The following is a 14,550-nucleotide window of genomic DNA, read 5'->3' as shown; positions in this document are numbered from 1 at the left end:
CTACGCTGCAAACTTCACCTTGAGGAGCTTCTTGGTCACCTTTTCCCTCGGTGGTCGGAGCTGTTTGGGGCTCCACTGCGTGGAAGCCGCCTCCACCAGCAGGGCTTTCATGACCTGCATCTCATCCACGGAGCTGGTCTGACCCGGGGCGCGCTCCTCCACGTGGACAGGACCCTTGGCCACCTCCTCCTGGAAGTCCCTCAGTAGCCTCAGGGCCTCCCGATAGGCTTTGGGGTTGGATTTTTTCCCTCGCAGAACGGACACTGGAGAAGGTCAGAGGTGGGAGCGGTGTCAGGGACCTGCTCCTTCCAAAGACTCCTTTTCTCTCATGTCCCTGCAGCAGCCCCACGGCCCCGAGCCCGAGAACGTGGCCATGGGGCTGCTGTGATGGCCAAGATGGGACTTYGGGATAGGGTTAATCCGAGTTAACCCAGGGGGGAACGAGGGGAACGCACCTAGGGGCACCTCAGTGACGGCTGGGGTGCTTCGCATGGCCATCAGGAGCCCTTCCAGCACCTCTGCTTTYGTCCTTCGGGGCGGAGGACCCGGCATCTTCCCAGACTGCAAGAAAGACCAGGAGGCTTCAACCTCCACCGTCCAGRGTGCTGCTCGGCCACCTTCTCCTGCCCTCCCTCCTCCACCACTACAGTCCCGAGCTCCTGCAGGTGGGACTTGAGACATTTGCTTCCTGTGGATGCAAACAGGCCCATGTGAGCTGCCAAAATCACATCTGCACCGGGCAACAGCCGGGCAGCTTCCRCAAGCCCGGCACGATGCCGTGACTCCAATAGAGTCCCCTGGGAAGCCACCTTGGAAGCCAAGGGCRGCAGCACATGGGGCTTGTGCCCAGATGACAGCAGCTGCCCTGGGTACCCGGGAGCGTTTTGCCCTTGAAGGGCTGGACTAAGATGGAGCAGGGAGGCACTGGAATGAGTAACTCGGGTGCAGCCCATGCAGCAGCTCCGAGATCTTCCCCTTGGCACACAGGTTGCTCCCGCTCCCAGCTGCAGATGCTCCGGAATGGACGGTTCTCCCTTGGGAGTTTGGGCTCCTCACCTTTTTCCGAGGCACGTAGGGCTTCTGCCCGCTGTGGAGCCGCGGCGCGGAGTCCCGATAAACCCGCGGGTGCTTCAGGAGCTGGGTCAGCGCCTGGACGTTCCTCTGTATCCCTGTGAGGGCTCCGGGATGAGAGACGCCCCAGAATGGGGGCAGAATGTGTCCCCACAGACCCCACGAGGTCTAGGGGAGCCTTGAGGCCAGGAGGACCGTGCTGCTCATCCATCCACCAAGTCATCTCCATGMCCAGCCCGTCCCTTTCCTCACATACCAACCGGCTCAATGAAATCCGGGTCCACGTCTCCACCAAGAAGCTCCTCGTAGCCTCTGTAGCGCTCGGGAACAGCTGGGGAGSTTCCTCCTTCCCTCTGCTCGCTCCTCTTCCTCTCCAGACCGTCCTCTGCCTCAGGGCGCAGCGGGGRCCTGGCCACATCCTCCACCTGGAAGCAGCAAAATCAGGGAATTCACGGCAGTTGTTTCCTTCYAGTCAAGCTGAGGTGAATTCCTTCCCTAGGGGAACCTCGTAGAGCCAGAGGTGGCCCTGATCCTGCTGCAGATCAAGCCAAAAAACCCATGACAGGAACTTGCTGCAGATTGGAAAGGGAAACAAGACTYGGTCACCGAACCACAGTCACAGAGAGGTTGAGGTTGGAAGGGACATCCAAAGATCATCTAGTCCAACCATGAGCAGGGACACTCAGAGCACGGGGCATCCGCTCCAKCCCGGYGCGTTGGGAAGGTCTCCAGAGCAGGAGCCTCYGCAGCCTCCCTGGGCAGCCTCAACCAGGGCTCGGGCACCCTCCCACCAAACAAGTTCTTCCCCACGGCCACATGGAGCTGCCCGGCCTCCAACCTGCACCCACTGCCCCTTGGCCTGCCCCTGGCCACCACCCACAAGAGCTTGGCCCCTTCCTGCCTCCATCCTCCCCTCGGCTGCTTGCACACACTGACCAGGTCCCCTCTCGGCCTCCTCTTCTCCCTAGAGCATGTGGCACAGGGTGGCATCCAGGCAGGCTTTGAAGACCTCCAGAGGAGACTCCACAACCTCCCTGGGTAGCCTGTTCCTGGGTTCTATCACCCTCACAGTTAAAGAAGTTCCTCCTCACATGGAGATGGAACTGCCAGTGTTGSCATTTGCACCCATTACCCCTTGTGCTGCCATTGGCCACCACTGAGAAGAGCTGAGAGTGGCACTTCCACCTTGACATSCCTTRGGACCTAAGGAGTGTTTTATCTGCTGGAGGCCACAGTGTGTGCAACTTCTCCCTCATGTAGGAATGAAGCTCCTGCCYGCAGGGTGTTTCCGGACAAGCCCCGGAGCCCTGGACTCTCCCTGGCCTCCTGCAGAGGCCRGTCTGTAGCCCAACTTCACACACCTGCGTCAAGAAGAAGGATCCAACGGCCTCTTGGGCTCCACCTGGATGAGGCCCAGGGGTCCCTTCCCTGTCTTGGCCATGCTCAGCACCTGCAGGAGCTTTCCCCATTCCCGCTGCCGGAGCGGAGCTGTGCGGGAGAAGGGGCTGAGGTGGAGCAGGTTGCCCCGGGCCTTTCCCGGCCTCCTCTTGCTCTTCACAAGACCCTTCTCTCTGCTCCGTGGATGCTCCGATGGGAGGCAGAGGCTTAGATGGACTCAGAGCCGCAGCTCCTCTCCCGGCTTTCCATGGAAAGGTCCCAGCAGGAGCTTCCAGCATCAGCGGCGCCTTCGTGACCTTTGGGAGACGGGACGAGACCTGGYGGGGGCGGAAGGGAGGACAGGGCTCGTTCTGCACGAACAGGGACACAACCAAAGCCACGAGCCTGGCTGCGGGCAGCTCATTCCAGACCCCAAATCCTGCCACCCTCGGTGACACGGTGAGCATCAGCGTGGGGTCAAAACTGGAGGATGGAGGTTATTCCTGGCCAGAGAGCCACGGCARCCCCAGCTCCAGGGATACCCTGGCAGCAGTTCCCTGGCAACACCTCAAATGTGTAGGACTGAGCCCAAAAACCCTCTGAGGGAGCAAGTTGGAGGGGCTGGATTCCCCGTCCTCACCCTGAGCAAGAGACCAAAGGCCTCCAACTCTCTCCCATCCTTCTTTCCTCTCATCCTACCAATCCAATCAGGATCTAGGGGCCTTCAAGCTCTTTTTGTGTCCCCAAGTCCCACCCTGAAGATGCAGCCAGGGACTTTTGCCCCTGCTTTGGCCAGGGAAAGCCCTGCATGGAGCAAGGTGCCTCCTTCACATCTGTCCTTACCTTGCGACTGGCCTTGAGAGGAATGGTGAAGTGCAGCCTCTCCACGACTACCCTCTGGCGAACAAGCTTAATCCCCAAATTTTCCTGCAGGAGCCTCGTCAGCAGAGGAGGCTGCCCTGGAAAAACAGGGGTTCACGTGCCCTGCACAGCCCTGTGCTCGGGTGGCAAGTCCAAGAGGGTGACAAGTGTCCTTGGCACCTCATGGACAGGAACCAGGAGCTTCTACCAGGAGTAGAAGAAGCCACCCTGTTTTGGGGGGACAAGACCTTTTTCCTAGGGACCTAAACCAGATTGGGCTACTTGCCTTCAAGGCCAGAGAAGAAGCCCTGGACTGTTTTATTTATTTGTTTTGACAAGAGCCCTAGTTATCTCACCTGCTGCGTCTTGAGGCCATGGGCGCCTTTGGGATTTGTCCCAGAGCAGCCCCTTTTTGAGGTCAGCAGCATTCAGGGAGCAAAATCCAGCCTGAGCCTGTAGTCCTTTTCCCCCGGCTTTGATGGGAATAGGAGCAGGGCATTGGCAGCGTTTGCAAGAGCTCCTGTACCATCTTTAATAGCACCCAAGCTCCCTGGGGTCCTGGGCTTGGGCCAGCGTGGTGGGAACTTCCAAATGTTAATGGCAAAGGAACCTCCRGATGGAGCAGGAGGATGGAGAGGAGACAGGCACGGAGACTGGCTCATACCCTACCGCTCCTGGAGGTGGTGAGAGGGTTTCCGTGGAASGTCAGCTCCTTCAGGCACGGGAAGAAAGCCACAGGTAGGAGATCTGCCTCCTCTTCAATCTGCAGGACCAAATCATCTACTGTTCGTTCTGAGCAGCTGCTGCTCAGCCCCRCTGGTGGCTGTAGAGCTTCACCCCMACAGAGACAACAGCCCAAGGTGGCCTGGGATCCCTAGAGATGACCCTGGAGGATCTGCAAGGACTCTTGGATCCACAAGACACTGTCCCACCACCCCTACATCCTTCTTGGGCAAACACTGGGCTCTGCTCCACTGTCCCATCCCTGTTGTGGACACGCAGTCCGGGTTGGACATCCTCTACTGGCAGCCACACAGCAGCAGAAGGCACCACCTGGGCATAGATGTCCAGCAGCTCCACTGCCTCTGAGGACAGGGCAGAGACTGTGGTTCCTTCTCCCCTGTGCACCCCTCACTGCTGAAATCCCCAATGTGCAGGGATTGAGACAACCTTAGAACCATTCAGCTGCCTAAATAGGAGTCCGGCCCTGGTTGAGAGACCTTGGATGTCTGAGACACCTCCAGAGGCTGGAGATGGACCCAGGACCGGAGGAACCCTGGCCCTTTCTGCAGTGGAGCTGGACTTAGTGTTGAGGTGCTCTCCAGAGCACTACAGCCCCCTTTGGGCAGCTCAATCATGAGCTCTAGCTAAAGGCAGAGGGCTCCAGTCACCTTGTTGAAGGCCAAGCTGAGATGCTGCAGCTCTGGAAAGGGAGCACAAATGTGTCTGCCTGTGGTGGGAGTGGGCAGAGCCTTCGAGRAGGCTGGATATCCCTCCTGGAGAACAGCCTAAGGAGAGAGGGAGAAGGTGAACCACAACACAYGGGTGATTTGAGAGCGGCCTCATTCCTTATATTCTTGGTGTCAGGTTGAGAAAGAATCATCACGCTGGGAAACCTGCTCCCTTTGGAGCTCCTTCTGGAGCAGGTCGCACCTTTGCTGGTGGCAAACCCAATGAGTTTGTTAGGCCTCAGCAGAGAGAGAGGCCCAGGAAGGGAACACACACCTGAAGCTGCAGATCAACCAACAGTTCTTACCGGCCCCAGGAGTTCCTGAGAGCCAGAATCCAAAACGACCTCTGCAAGGAAACACAAGCAAAGGGAGGGCTTCTCAGCACCCTGAGGTGCTCAGTGCCACGTTCCCGTCACAGCAAGCCTGGAATTACMCTGGGAATACAAGTTAGCATCAGCCAGGGTGCAGCTCAGTGGCAGGATGTCCCCAGGTAAAGGGGGAACAGCCCCATCACAGATCCCCTGACTCCTTCTCCGAGCTTCGGTGCAGCCTGGATTTCCCAAATATAAATGTGGATTCCACGTGTTGGATTCCAAGTGCTGAGTCTTCCTTGGGCTCTGCTACGGCCAGGCCAGGAGTTGCACCATGTTGCACTCCCCAATGTCCCCAAGAGCAGGGCCTGGTGCTCCGAGCCAGGGGACACAAGAGGCACTTGGAGGAGCTCTGGTAGCAGCCTCCATCGCTGCCCACTCCACGCACGGATCCTCCGGATCCACCCCACTGCATGGCCTGTGGGCACCAGAGACATCAGAGGACATCGGAGATGTGCGAGCCAACCGACCTGAGACCTGGCACCGCAGAGCCCTGCATGGGAACCCTCCAACAAAATGGTCCTCCCTTCAGGCCCTCCACACCCTGGTTCAGCACCCACAGAAATAAGTTTCCTGATCTGAATTTCTTCCAGTGCTTAGGGCAGGTTTCCTCCTCCCCAGAGCAAAATGTCTCCTTTGGGCAAGGAGAGGGGCAGGAGAGACCAGGGGCACTTGTGTCCAAACAAGAGTTGTTTATTTTAGGGTGATTCCCTAAAATATTTTAGGGTGATTCCTTTAGGGCATCCTTCCGATCCTTAACATCCTTAGGATGCCCTRAAGAGCCAGTTTCTCCTGATAATTACAGAGAAACACAGAATCACAATCACAGAATGGTTGAGGTTGGAAGGCTCATCCAAAGATCATCTAGTCCAACCCCTGCTCCAGCAGGGACACCCAGAGAGTGGCTGGTTGCTCCATCCCGGCGCGTTGGGAAGGTCTCCAGAGCAGGAGCCTCCCCAGCCTCCCTGGGCAGCCTGGGCCAGGGCTCGGGCACCCTCCCACCAAACAAGTTCTTCCCCACATGGAGATGGCACCAGCCTGGCCTAACCAAGCCCTCTCCCACTGAAAGGGGTGGAAAACGCTGCCCATTTTCAGCGAGGGCAGTGGCCACTCACCTGCGTACTCGGGACCCCCGGTGCTTTGGGACATGCCGTGTTGGGGCCGCTCGGCTGGCCCCTCCGCATCCCGGTGCCGCCGCTGCCCGAGGCCGCTCAGGGCCTTGTACCACTCTGCCCTGAAGCYGTCGCCGTCCAGCGCCGGGTGCAGGAAGAAGTGGGTGCTCTCTGCTTGCTGCAGGTAGGGGACGGCGGAAATCTCGTTCCTGTCCAGATTCAGCTCCCTCAGACTGGYGGGAAAGGAAGTGACCAAGAGATGTGGTGATTCCAGTGAGCACACGGTGCCAGCCTCCCATCGGGAAGGCATCCATGAGTTCCCGCTGCCTCTTTCCCTGCTCTCCTCCCAACACAYAAAATCTGTCCTGTGCAGAGCTCAGGAACAACGTGGCAGAGCCTGGACCCCCATCCAGGCCCAGTTCCCACCTCTGGGTCACAGCACCAGGAGGAGGCCCAAAGCAATCAGGAGAAGCTCTGGGTGCTGCAGCCTGGCCAAGGGGCACATGGGCCACCTCCCTCCCTAGTGACACTTCTTGGCTGAATCACAGGCAGCTGGTCCACAGAGTTTCCCAATACTGCTGCACTGAAATCACAGAAGGGTTAAGGTTGGAGGGGACCTCTAGAGATCATCTAGTCCAACCCCCCTGCTCCTGCAGGGACAACTAGAGCATGTGGCACAGGGTGGCATCCAGGTGGGTTTTGGAGGCCTCCAGAGAAGGAGACTCCACAGCCTCCCTGGGCAGCCTGTGCCAGGGCTCTGGCACCCTCACCCAGGGTGACACCCAGGTTTTGTCCTTCGTTTCTGCCAGAGGCGGCTGTCAGGGGCCACCTCACCTGGAGAGGTCCGCGAGGGTCACAAAGACGCCCGGCTCCGACAGGCAGTTGTCATCCAGCAGCAAGACCTCAAGAGATGGAAACCTCAAGTGAGCGGAGCTGTGAACGCAGAGAGACATGTGTAAGTTCACGAAGGGGGAATGTAGGGAGGAAGCGGCCAAGCTCTTCTCAGTGGTGGCCAGTGACAGGACAAGGGGTAATGGGTGCAAACTGTGACACAGGAAGTTCCGTCTCCAGGTGAGGAGCAACTTCTTTACTGAGAGTGACAGAGCAGTGGAACAGGCTGCCCAGGGAGGTTGTGGAGTCTCCTTCTCTGGAGGTCTTCAAAATCCGCCTGGATGCCGCCCTGTGCCACATGCTCTAGGTGTGCCTGCTTGAGCAGGAAGGTTGGACTAGATGATCTCTAGAGGCCCCTTCCAACCTTAACCATTCTGCGATTCTATGACTCATTAATAATGTGCTCAAGCAAGGGCTGGGGTGGTGGGAAACACATCACCTGCCACCGCGTGGGGCAGATGTCTGTTCGATCCACTGGGAGACTGGGCTTTCATTTTTTGAAATAAATCTGATATCCTTCTAAAGGCAGCTGAACTGAATCAGTCCAAAGAACCATCTAGCCCAGCACCTTGTCTCCAGCTGTGGTCAAGAGCAGATCACAGACTCACAGAATGGTTGAGGTTCCAAGTGACCTCTAGGGATCACCCAATCCATCCCCCTGCTCCAGCAGGGACAYCCAGAGCACGGGGCACCTGCTCCACCAGKTGCGTTGGGAARGTCTCCAGAGCAGGAGCCTCCGCAGCCTCCCTGGGCAGCCTCAACMAGGGCTCGGGCACCCTCCCACCAAACAAGTTCTTCCCCACGGCCACATGGAGCTGCCCGGCCTCCAACCTGCACCCACTGCCCCTTGGCCTGCCCCTGGCCACCACCCACAAGAGCTTGGCCCCTTCCTGCCTCCATCCTCCCCTCGGGTGCTTGCACACATTGACCAGGTCCCCTCTCGGCCTCCTCTTCTCCAGCCTCAACAGGCCCCACTCCAGGCTTTGGGCATGGTTATTGTAGTTACACTGTCTGAAGGGTCCAATTAATGATGAATAAACAGCACCCTGCTCATGTGCCTGGGTCACCAAACAGGGTGCCCCAACCATGTCAATGACAGTAGGTGTCCTGGGTGGCCATGGCTGTAGGTCCGGACCTTAGGTCAGTGCCAGCACTAGGCAGGACGAAGCCACACCAGCCACATCAGAATGGGATCTGACCAGGAGGCTCCTCACACACCACGGACTCTGTCAGGAGGTTGTGTCCTGCGTACCCTTACCCAGACCTGCCAAGCTCTGCTGGGAAGAACCTGTGGAGCAGAGGGTCTCCTGAAACCAGTAGCCTTCGCAAACAGCAGTGCTGGAGTTGGGATGAGATGAACTGGGACACCTCCCTGCCACCTGGCATCAGCTTCCCTAGGGAAGATCTCCACAGGTCTGGACAGTCACACTTGTCCTAAATCCTACATCACCAGGACMACGGATCCATCACCCTGCATTCCACCCCATGTATCCCACTGTCCGAGGGCTGGCGACGTTCCCACCAGCAGCCCTTGCTGTGTCCACTCACTCCCACGAGCCCGCCAGGTCAGGAGGCAGCGACCGAAGCCCGTTGGCCGTCAAGCGAAGGACCTTGAGTTGGGACAATTCTCCCAATGTCCAGATATCCTCAGGGGACAAGTTATTGTAGGAGAGGTCCAGATCCTGAGAGAAATGGGAGAGAGAATCAGAGAATCCTTCAGGTTGGAAGGGACCTCCAGAGGTCATCTAGTCCAACCCCCTGCACACACAGGGTCACCTAGAGCAGGTGGCACAGGTTGCGTCCAAGTGGGTTTTGAAGATCTCCAGAGAAGAAGACTCCACAACCTCTCTGGGCAGCCTGTTCCAGGGCTCGGGCACCCTCACTGTTAAATTCCTCCTTAAGTTCCTGGGGAACTTTTGGTGCTGCAGTTTGTGGCCATTCCCTCTAGTCCTATCGGTGGCCACCACTGAAAAGAGGCCACCCCATCCTTCTCACTCCCTCTCTTGAGGTATCTATGGACACTGATCAGATCCCCTCTCAACCCTCTGGAGCACCCTCTGGAGCAAGGAGTAAGCCCTCCTGCTGGTCTCTGCTGGCTTTTCCCAGGCACATATCTAATATTTGCTCTAGACTTTTGGCCACGTTGCCTCCCACCCTTGGGTGCTGCTGAGTGTTTTTCACTTGTGGTGACTTCACTGACAGCTTTGGGCCTCTGCACCTTGGCAGAAGTGCTCAGGGCTGGTTCCTCATGTGCGTGTGTGACTCACGAGACAAGAGCCACAAGAAAGCAAGACCATGCTAGGAGGTGATTCACAAGATGAGGTTTCTAGGACACATGAAGGACAATAATTTGGACTGTTAAAACAGGCTGTGTTGCCCTGGGAGGAGCTCASATTCCAACTCCAATGACTGTGAAATTCCAACCAGGCCTCCCAGCACTGTCTTCTCCCAGGCTGTCAGAAGATGGGGGGCCACCAGTGCTGGAATCTTAGGGGGCATCATAGGAAGGGACGTTTAGATGGGGAATAGCATACAGATGGGCCCCATCCACACCCTCCATAGCTGATCTGGTGGCCTCCTCAGAGGGCTGCACTCCAAGATAGACAACGCCAGCTCTGGTCTCGGGATYTTTGGAAATTTGCTTGCCCAAAACTTAGGTCTATGGTGACTGGCTAAGCCAAACCTGAGCAGGCCACCAAAAATGCTCTGGAATGGATGGAGCCTCGGTCTTCTGTGTCAGAGGATCAAAGCAGTGAGTGAGAGGGCAACCAGCACATGCAAAGGGTGCCACAGCAGCAGGGAGGTGAAGAGTGACCCCAGTGAATGACAGAGCACTGGGCATAACAGGATTAGGGCCTATGGGCACGAGTGAAAGAAGAACAGGAGATGAGGAGGACAAGGAGAGCTGGCTTGGGGAGAAGGTTCCACAAAGCGGATCCTGCTGGCCTGGGGGAAGCCAGTGATGGAGTCACTAAAGAGGAGGTTCCTCCCCATCTTACTTCCAAACGCAGGAAGTCTCCAGCAGTAATTTTCAGATTCCTTAGTCCATTCAAGGAAAGTTCCAGCTCCCGCAGTCCTGGAAACTTCCGAAACGCCTCTGCAAGGGTAGAAGAGACAAAGTTCCTGCAAGGAACCACAGCAGCAGAACAAGCTGTGTCTTCTCCAGCTCTGGAAAGAACCAAGACTGGCAAGAAAAACCATAGCTTGGATGAAAATTTGTAACTAGGATGAAAAACTGTAACTAGGATTAACGGTTGTTTTGCTTGAAATTAAACACAGGCTCAATGAGGCAACTGGAGGGTGCAACAGATGTTAGGAGGCCCAAGAGGCTCCTGCTTAGACATCTGATTTAAACCTGTCCTGCACCTATTTGTTTCCACTCCAAACTGGATTATTGCTGGAAGCCAATGCTAGTGCATTTAGTTCAAGCTTTACCAGGTGTAAATGGATTTCTCTTTTTCATCTTCGGATTAACTGAGCCTGTGGCACGGATTTGGATTCACCTCCCAGTTCTGCCATTAGCTTTCCATGCAACAAGTCACTGCATTACTCCATACTCCTATATATTAAATGACAATTTTCTCTGTAAAGAGTTTTATTTTCTAATAATGAAGTCTATGGTGACATGTAATTATCATTACTATAAAGGGAATCAGTGCAAGGATTTCTGCTCAGGAAAGAGCAGAAAAGAGCAGACAGGAAGCAATTCTGTAAAGAACTGCTGTATATTTCTGTATCTTTAGTCTCCTTGCAAGCCTCTAGACATGATTATAGACAAGTATAAACTTGCTTATATCATGTTCCTGCATTTAAAAGCAATATCTATTGTTTTTGGCAATGCAATCCCCTACCTAACGTCAGCAGGTTCTCTGCAGCATTTATAAAAGCGACACAGTCAAATTTCTCAAAATCATCTTCTTTAGCCTGGAAAAAAAAATACAGAAGAAAGATCAATCAGATCCAACCCTAAACTAGTTTGAAACAACTGGATCTCTCTTCTCTTCCTTTTTTTCACCATGGCATTTCCATAATTAGGTCTTCCTTTAATTTTTTTTTKACTATGGAGAGTAACTCTGGGAGTCTGTCCCTAATGCAGAGCTAATTCAGTGACTATTGTCACTCGGGAGACTTGGTTTAGTTCAGTCCCAAACCCATCTACCCAAATCTATCTAAAATGATCATCAGCAGTTCGGCTCATTTTCTCAGAAATAAAAGTCACTTCTTGGGCAGAGGTTCAAGAACCTGCAGGTTTAGCTCCCACCATGGCCTGTCACCTCAAGTACACAACACCCATGTGCAAAGGGTTTTGTGTCAGTGGGGAACATCTGGTGAAGGTCAAGGTAATTCTGCCACAAAGACATGACCGAAAGGTTTGTAGGACAATCCATGCAGACATCTTCAAGGCTGGRTGGCCTTCTTGTGCAGAAAAGGATTTCTTGTGCCTGGTGTTCTGTCCCATGTCTCGACATTCATGTGCCAACATGGAAACTTTTGGACATTAAAGGTAGTTCCCTAATAATTCCCGAGTCTCTGACACTCACCGAGACCAGATTCTGGTTGCTTATATTCGCAGAGCACAAGTCAGAAGGGTTCTTCAAACAGTGATGCTTCATCTGGAAAAACAAAAAAGCAAAGGCTTAGCCCATCTTCACCTACGTTAGTGATCCCATAGGTGACTTCCTAGGGCCTGAAGCCCCAAACCAGATCTCTCTCTCATGGTGGGACACCGACCTGCGTGGGCATCTGGTGTTTGAACCTTGGTGAGGATGAGAAGGGGGAAACCCAGGACTTCCATGAGCAGGSGGATGGCTTCAGGATGGGGAGCAGAGGCAGCTAGAGCATCTGTCCACSCACCAACCAGGTCCCCCTGGTCCTTGAAACGTTGTCACTTGCTTTAAATAGGAAATCTGCTCTCACCAGAAACGGCTCATCTAGGACCTTGTCCTCTTCTGCAGTGGCCAAATTTTGGGGCTTCCTCCTCTGCTTGGGCATCTCCCCAGGGACTCCCTGCTTATTCCAGGACCTCCGGGGTGCTCCACGTGCCAGCAGCCAGTGCCCAGCCCCTGCCACAACGACAGACCAAGGCAGAAGAGACATTCACCAGGTGGTCACTTTATTTTTGGGCTTTCAGCCCTACACCGAGATCCATCATTTTCAAATCCCTTCAAATGTAGAAACACTGGGATATAAAATATTTTGTGACCATATTATTTAAGACAAGGGTATCAAAGCTTCAGCCGGAGCCATGGAAGGGGAGAAGTTACTTTATAAATGAAAAGAGAGCCTCAGGCTTGCAGATGGAGGGAAGTGGGCTGGGATGGAGGCCCATTTCTGGGATGGAGGTCTTCAGAAGGCCTCTAATCTTGCTTCAAGTGGGACTCAGCAGCAGTAAATCAGGTCAGTGGTGTCTTTGTATAGGCAAGAACAGCAATTTTACCACCTCCGGGGTCATCTGGCCAAGAGCTGCAGCCCTCCACAGGGAAGAAGTTCCTCCTGTTGTCCAACCTCAACCTCCCAATTCGTAGCTGGTGCCCCTAGTTATACAACCTGCCCGTGCTGAGAAGAATTTGGCTCCATCACCTCTGCAATTGCCCTTCAGGTTGGCTGCCACCAGCTCAGCCCTTGGGCTCCTCTTGGTCAGGCCTCTGTGGATCCGTCCTAAGCCTGACACCACCTCACCCTGCTCACCAAGCAGCGCTCAAAGAAACGTCACCTTCTTTACTCGTGCCCAAGATGCTCCTGGCAGGGAAGCAGTTGGTTGCATAGCTGCTTCCGTCACCCATCTTGTACAGTCCACTTGTAGCCATCTTGTCACCTGTATYGCCGTGAAGAGCGAGAAACAAGAAAATGGGTTAAAATCTTCATCAATGCTTGAATTGCTTAGGCTTTTTCCAGTTAGGGATTAGTTTGTACTCAATAGGATCACATTCCTGACATTCATTGACACCCCAGGAGCCCCCGATAATCAAATCCCACGGGACTCCTCAAGAAAAGGGCCCTGTCACCCCCTGCACCTCCCTGGAGGCTGTAGTCTCCTGCACAGTGTTACAGTCTAAGGATGTTTGACGGTTGTACYTCCTGCTGCCATCTGATGGTGTTTCCACACCCTGAGAGCGCTTGGACATGAGGCAGCACCGCCTGACTACAGCGTTTATGCACAGTGGCGGTATTTGGGATAACTACCCCCTGAACAACAGGGATCCGCTGGATGAYGACTATGTGCAGGCAGCACAGCCACGTCTCCGGGTACCCCCGGCTGTTGCCCTGCCGGCTGTGCGCAGCGTTGCCATGGTACAGCAGCRAGGTGCTGTGACACAGCCGCAGCAAGTGGCTGTACTGCAACAACGYTCCGCACAGCGCGGCTGCGGCAGGGACAGTCACTGCGGGACCCCTTCCCACAAACGAACACCCGAATATGCTTGACAGAACACCCGAATACACTTGACACAAACCTACCTGTTCCCCTACACCTGCAAACAACCCACGTGAGCACCACACAAGCCACAGGCATGTACAGCCCACCATGAACAGCCACCGAACACCCCTCACACTCCGTTCACACAACACCACGGATAAGGGTGCACCCCAACAAGTCAACCATACACATACAGCCACACAACACGTATCTTCACGACTACACCACCACCGGTACACCCCCACACACCCCACATGTCCCTACACCCCCAAACTCCATGAACCTTCCCTATATCCCGCTCTCACACACACACATCCCATGTTACAAACCCTTACGTACAGGCGAACACCCCTRGAAACACACACACTCATCCTGACACGTAGCCCTCCACACAGCCCCCCACCCACTTGTACCCCTAAACACCCCCGCTCTGACACACAGCCGCACGCACACACCCATGAGCACCCTCACACACCCCAGTGTGATATACACCCCAACAGATATACACCCCAACACCTAGCACACAYACCTCACATACCCCCCCTGAACACACCCCACCACATACACACCCACATCCTTAACACACGCTCCCAGACCCCCACCCACACTGCTGCACCAACACACAAGCACCCACAACACCCTCGCACACCCTTACAAAGTGGTACCCACGTTCTTCAGGCCCCCCCCAACACCCCCACACCCCACTCACCCACACTCCTCACACGCACATCTGCCTTACGACCCTACAGGCAACCTCAACAGCCACGCACACCCTCATACACCCCACTGACACGCCCACCCTGACACCCCACAGATACCTGCACACAACCTACACATAAACACTCCTACAACCCAACACACCCCCTACACCCCTCAACGCACACACAAACACCCTACAACCCAACCCCCCGCACACATACACACACACTCCTCATATACTTACACCCCTAAAGCCCTCCTAAACACACACACACACTCCCCACACACCCCTACACACACCC

General features: G+C 55.1%; 1 protein-coding gene across 1 annotated transcript; it reads right to left on the bottom strand.

Annotated features, from left to right (window-relative positions):
* Window positions 1-12,941, bottom strand: XRRA1 (X-ray radiation resistance associated 1). The gene is made up of 17 exons (XM_026041545.1): window positions 12,833-12,941; window positions 12,052-12,197; window positions 11,676-11,747; window positions 10,986-11,058; window positions 10,134-10,231; window positions 8,683-8,816; window positions 7,078-7,176; window positions 6,247-6,476; window positions 5,066-5,106; window positions 4,701-4,817; window positions 3,979-4,072; window positions 3,292-3,407; window positions 2,433-2,786; window positions 1,328-1,496; window positions 1,057-1,169; window positions 456-561; window positions 1-263 (listed from the first exon to the last, which is right to left on the bottom strand). Exons 1-17 carry the CDS (start codon window positions 12,939-12,941, stop codon window positions 1-3), a joined length of 2,334 nt encoding a protein of 777 aa, XP_025897330.1.
* Window positions 12,942-14,550: the final 1,609 nt, after the last annotated feature.

Source organism: Nothoprocta perdicaria, unplaced genomic scaffold, assembly GCF_003342845.1.
Source record: "Nothoprocta perdicaria isolate Ctin4 unplaced genomic scaffold, notPer1 scaffold_288, whole genome shotgun sequence".
Lineage (NCBI taxonomy): Eukaryota > Metazoa > Chordata > Aves > Tinamiformes > Tinamidae > Nothoprocta > Nothoprocta perdicaria.
This window is presented reverse-complemented; position numbering and strand designations above follow the sequence as displayed.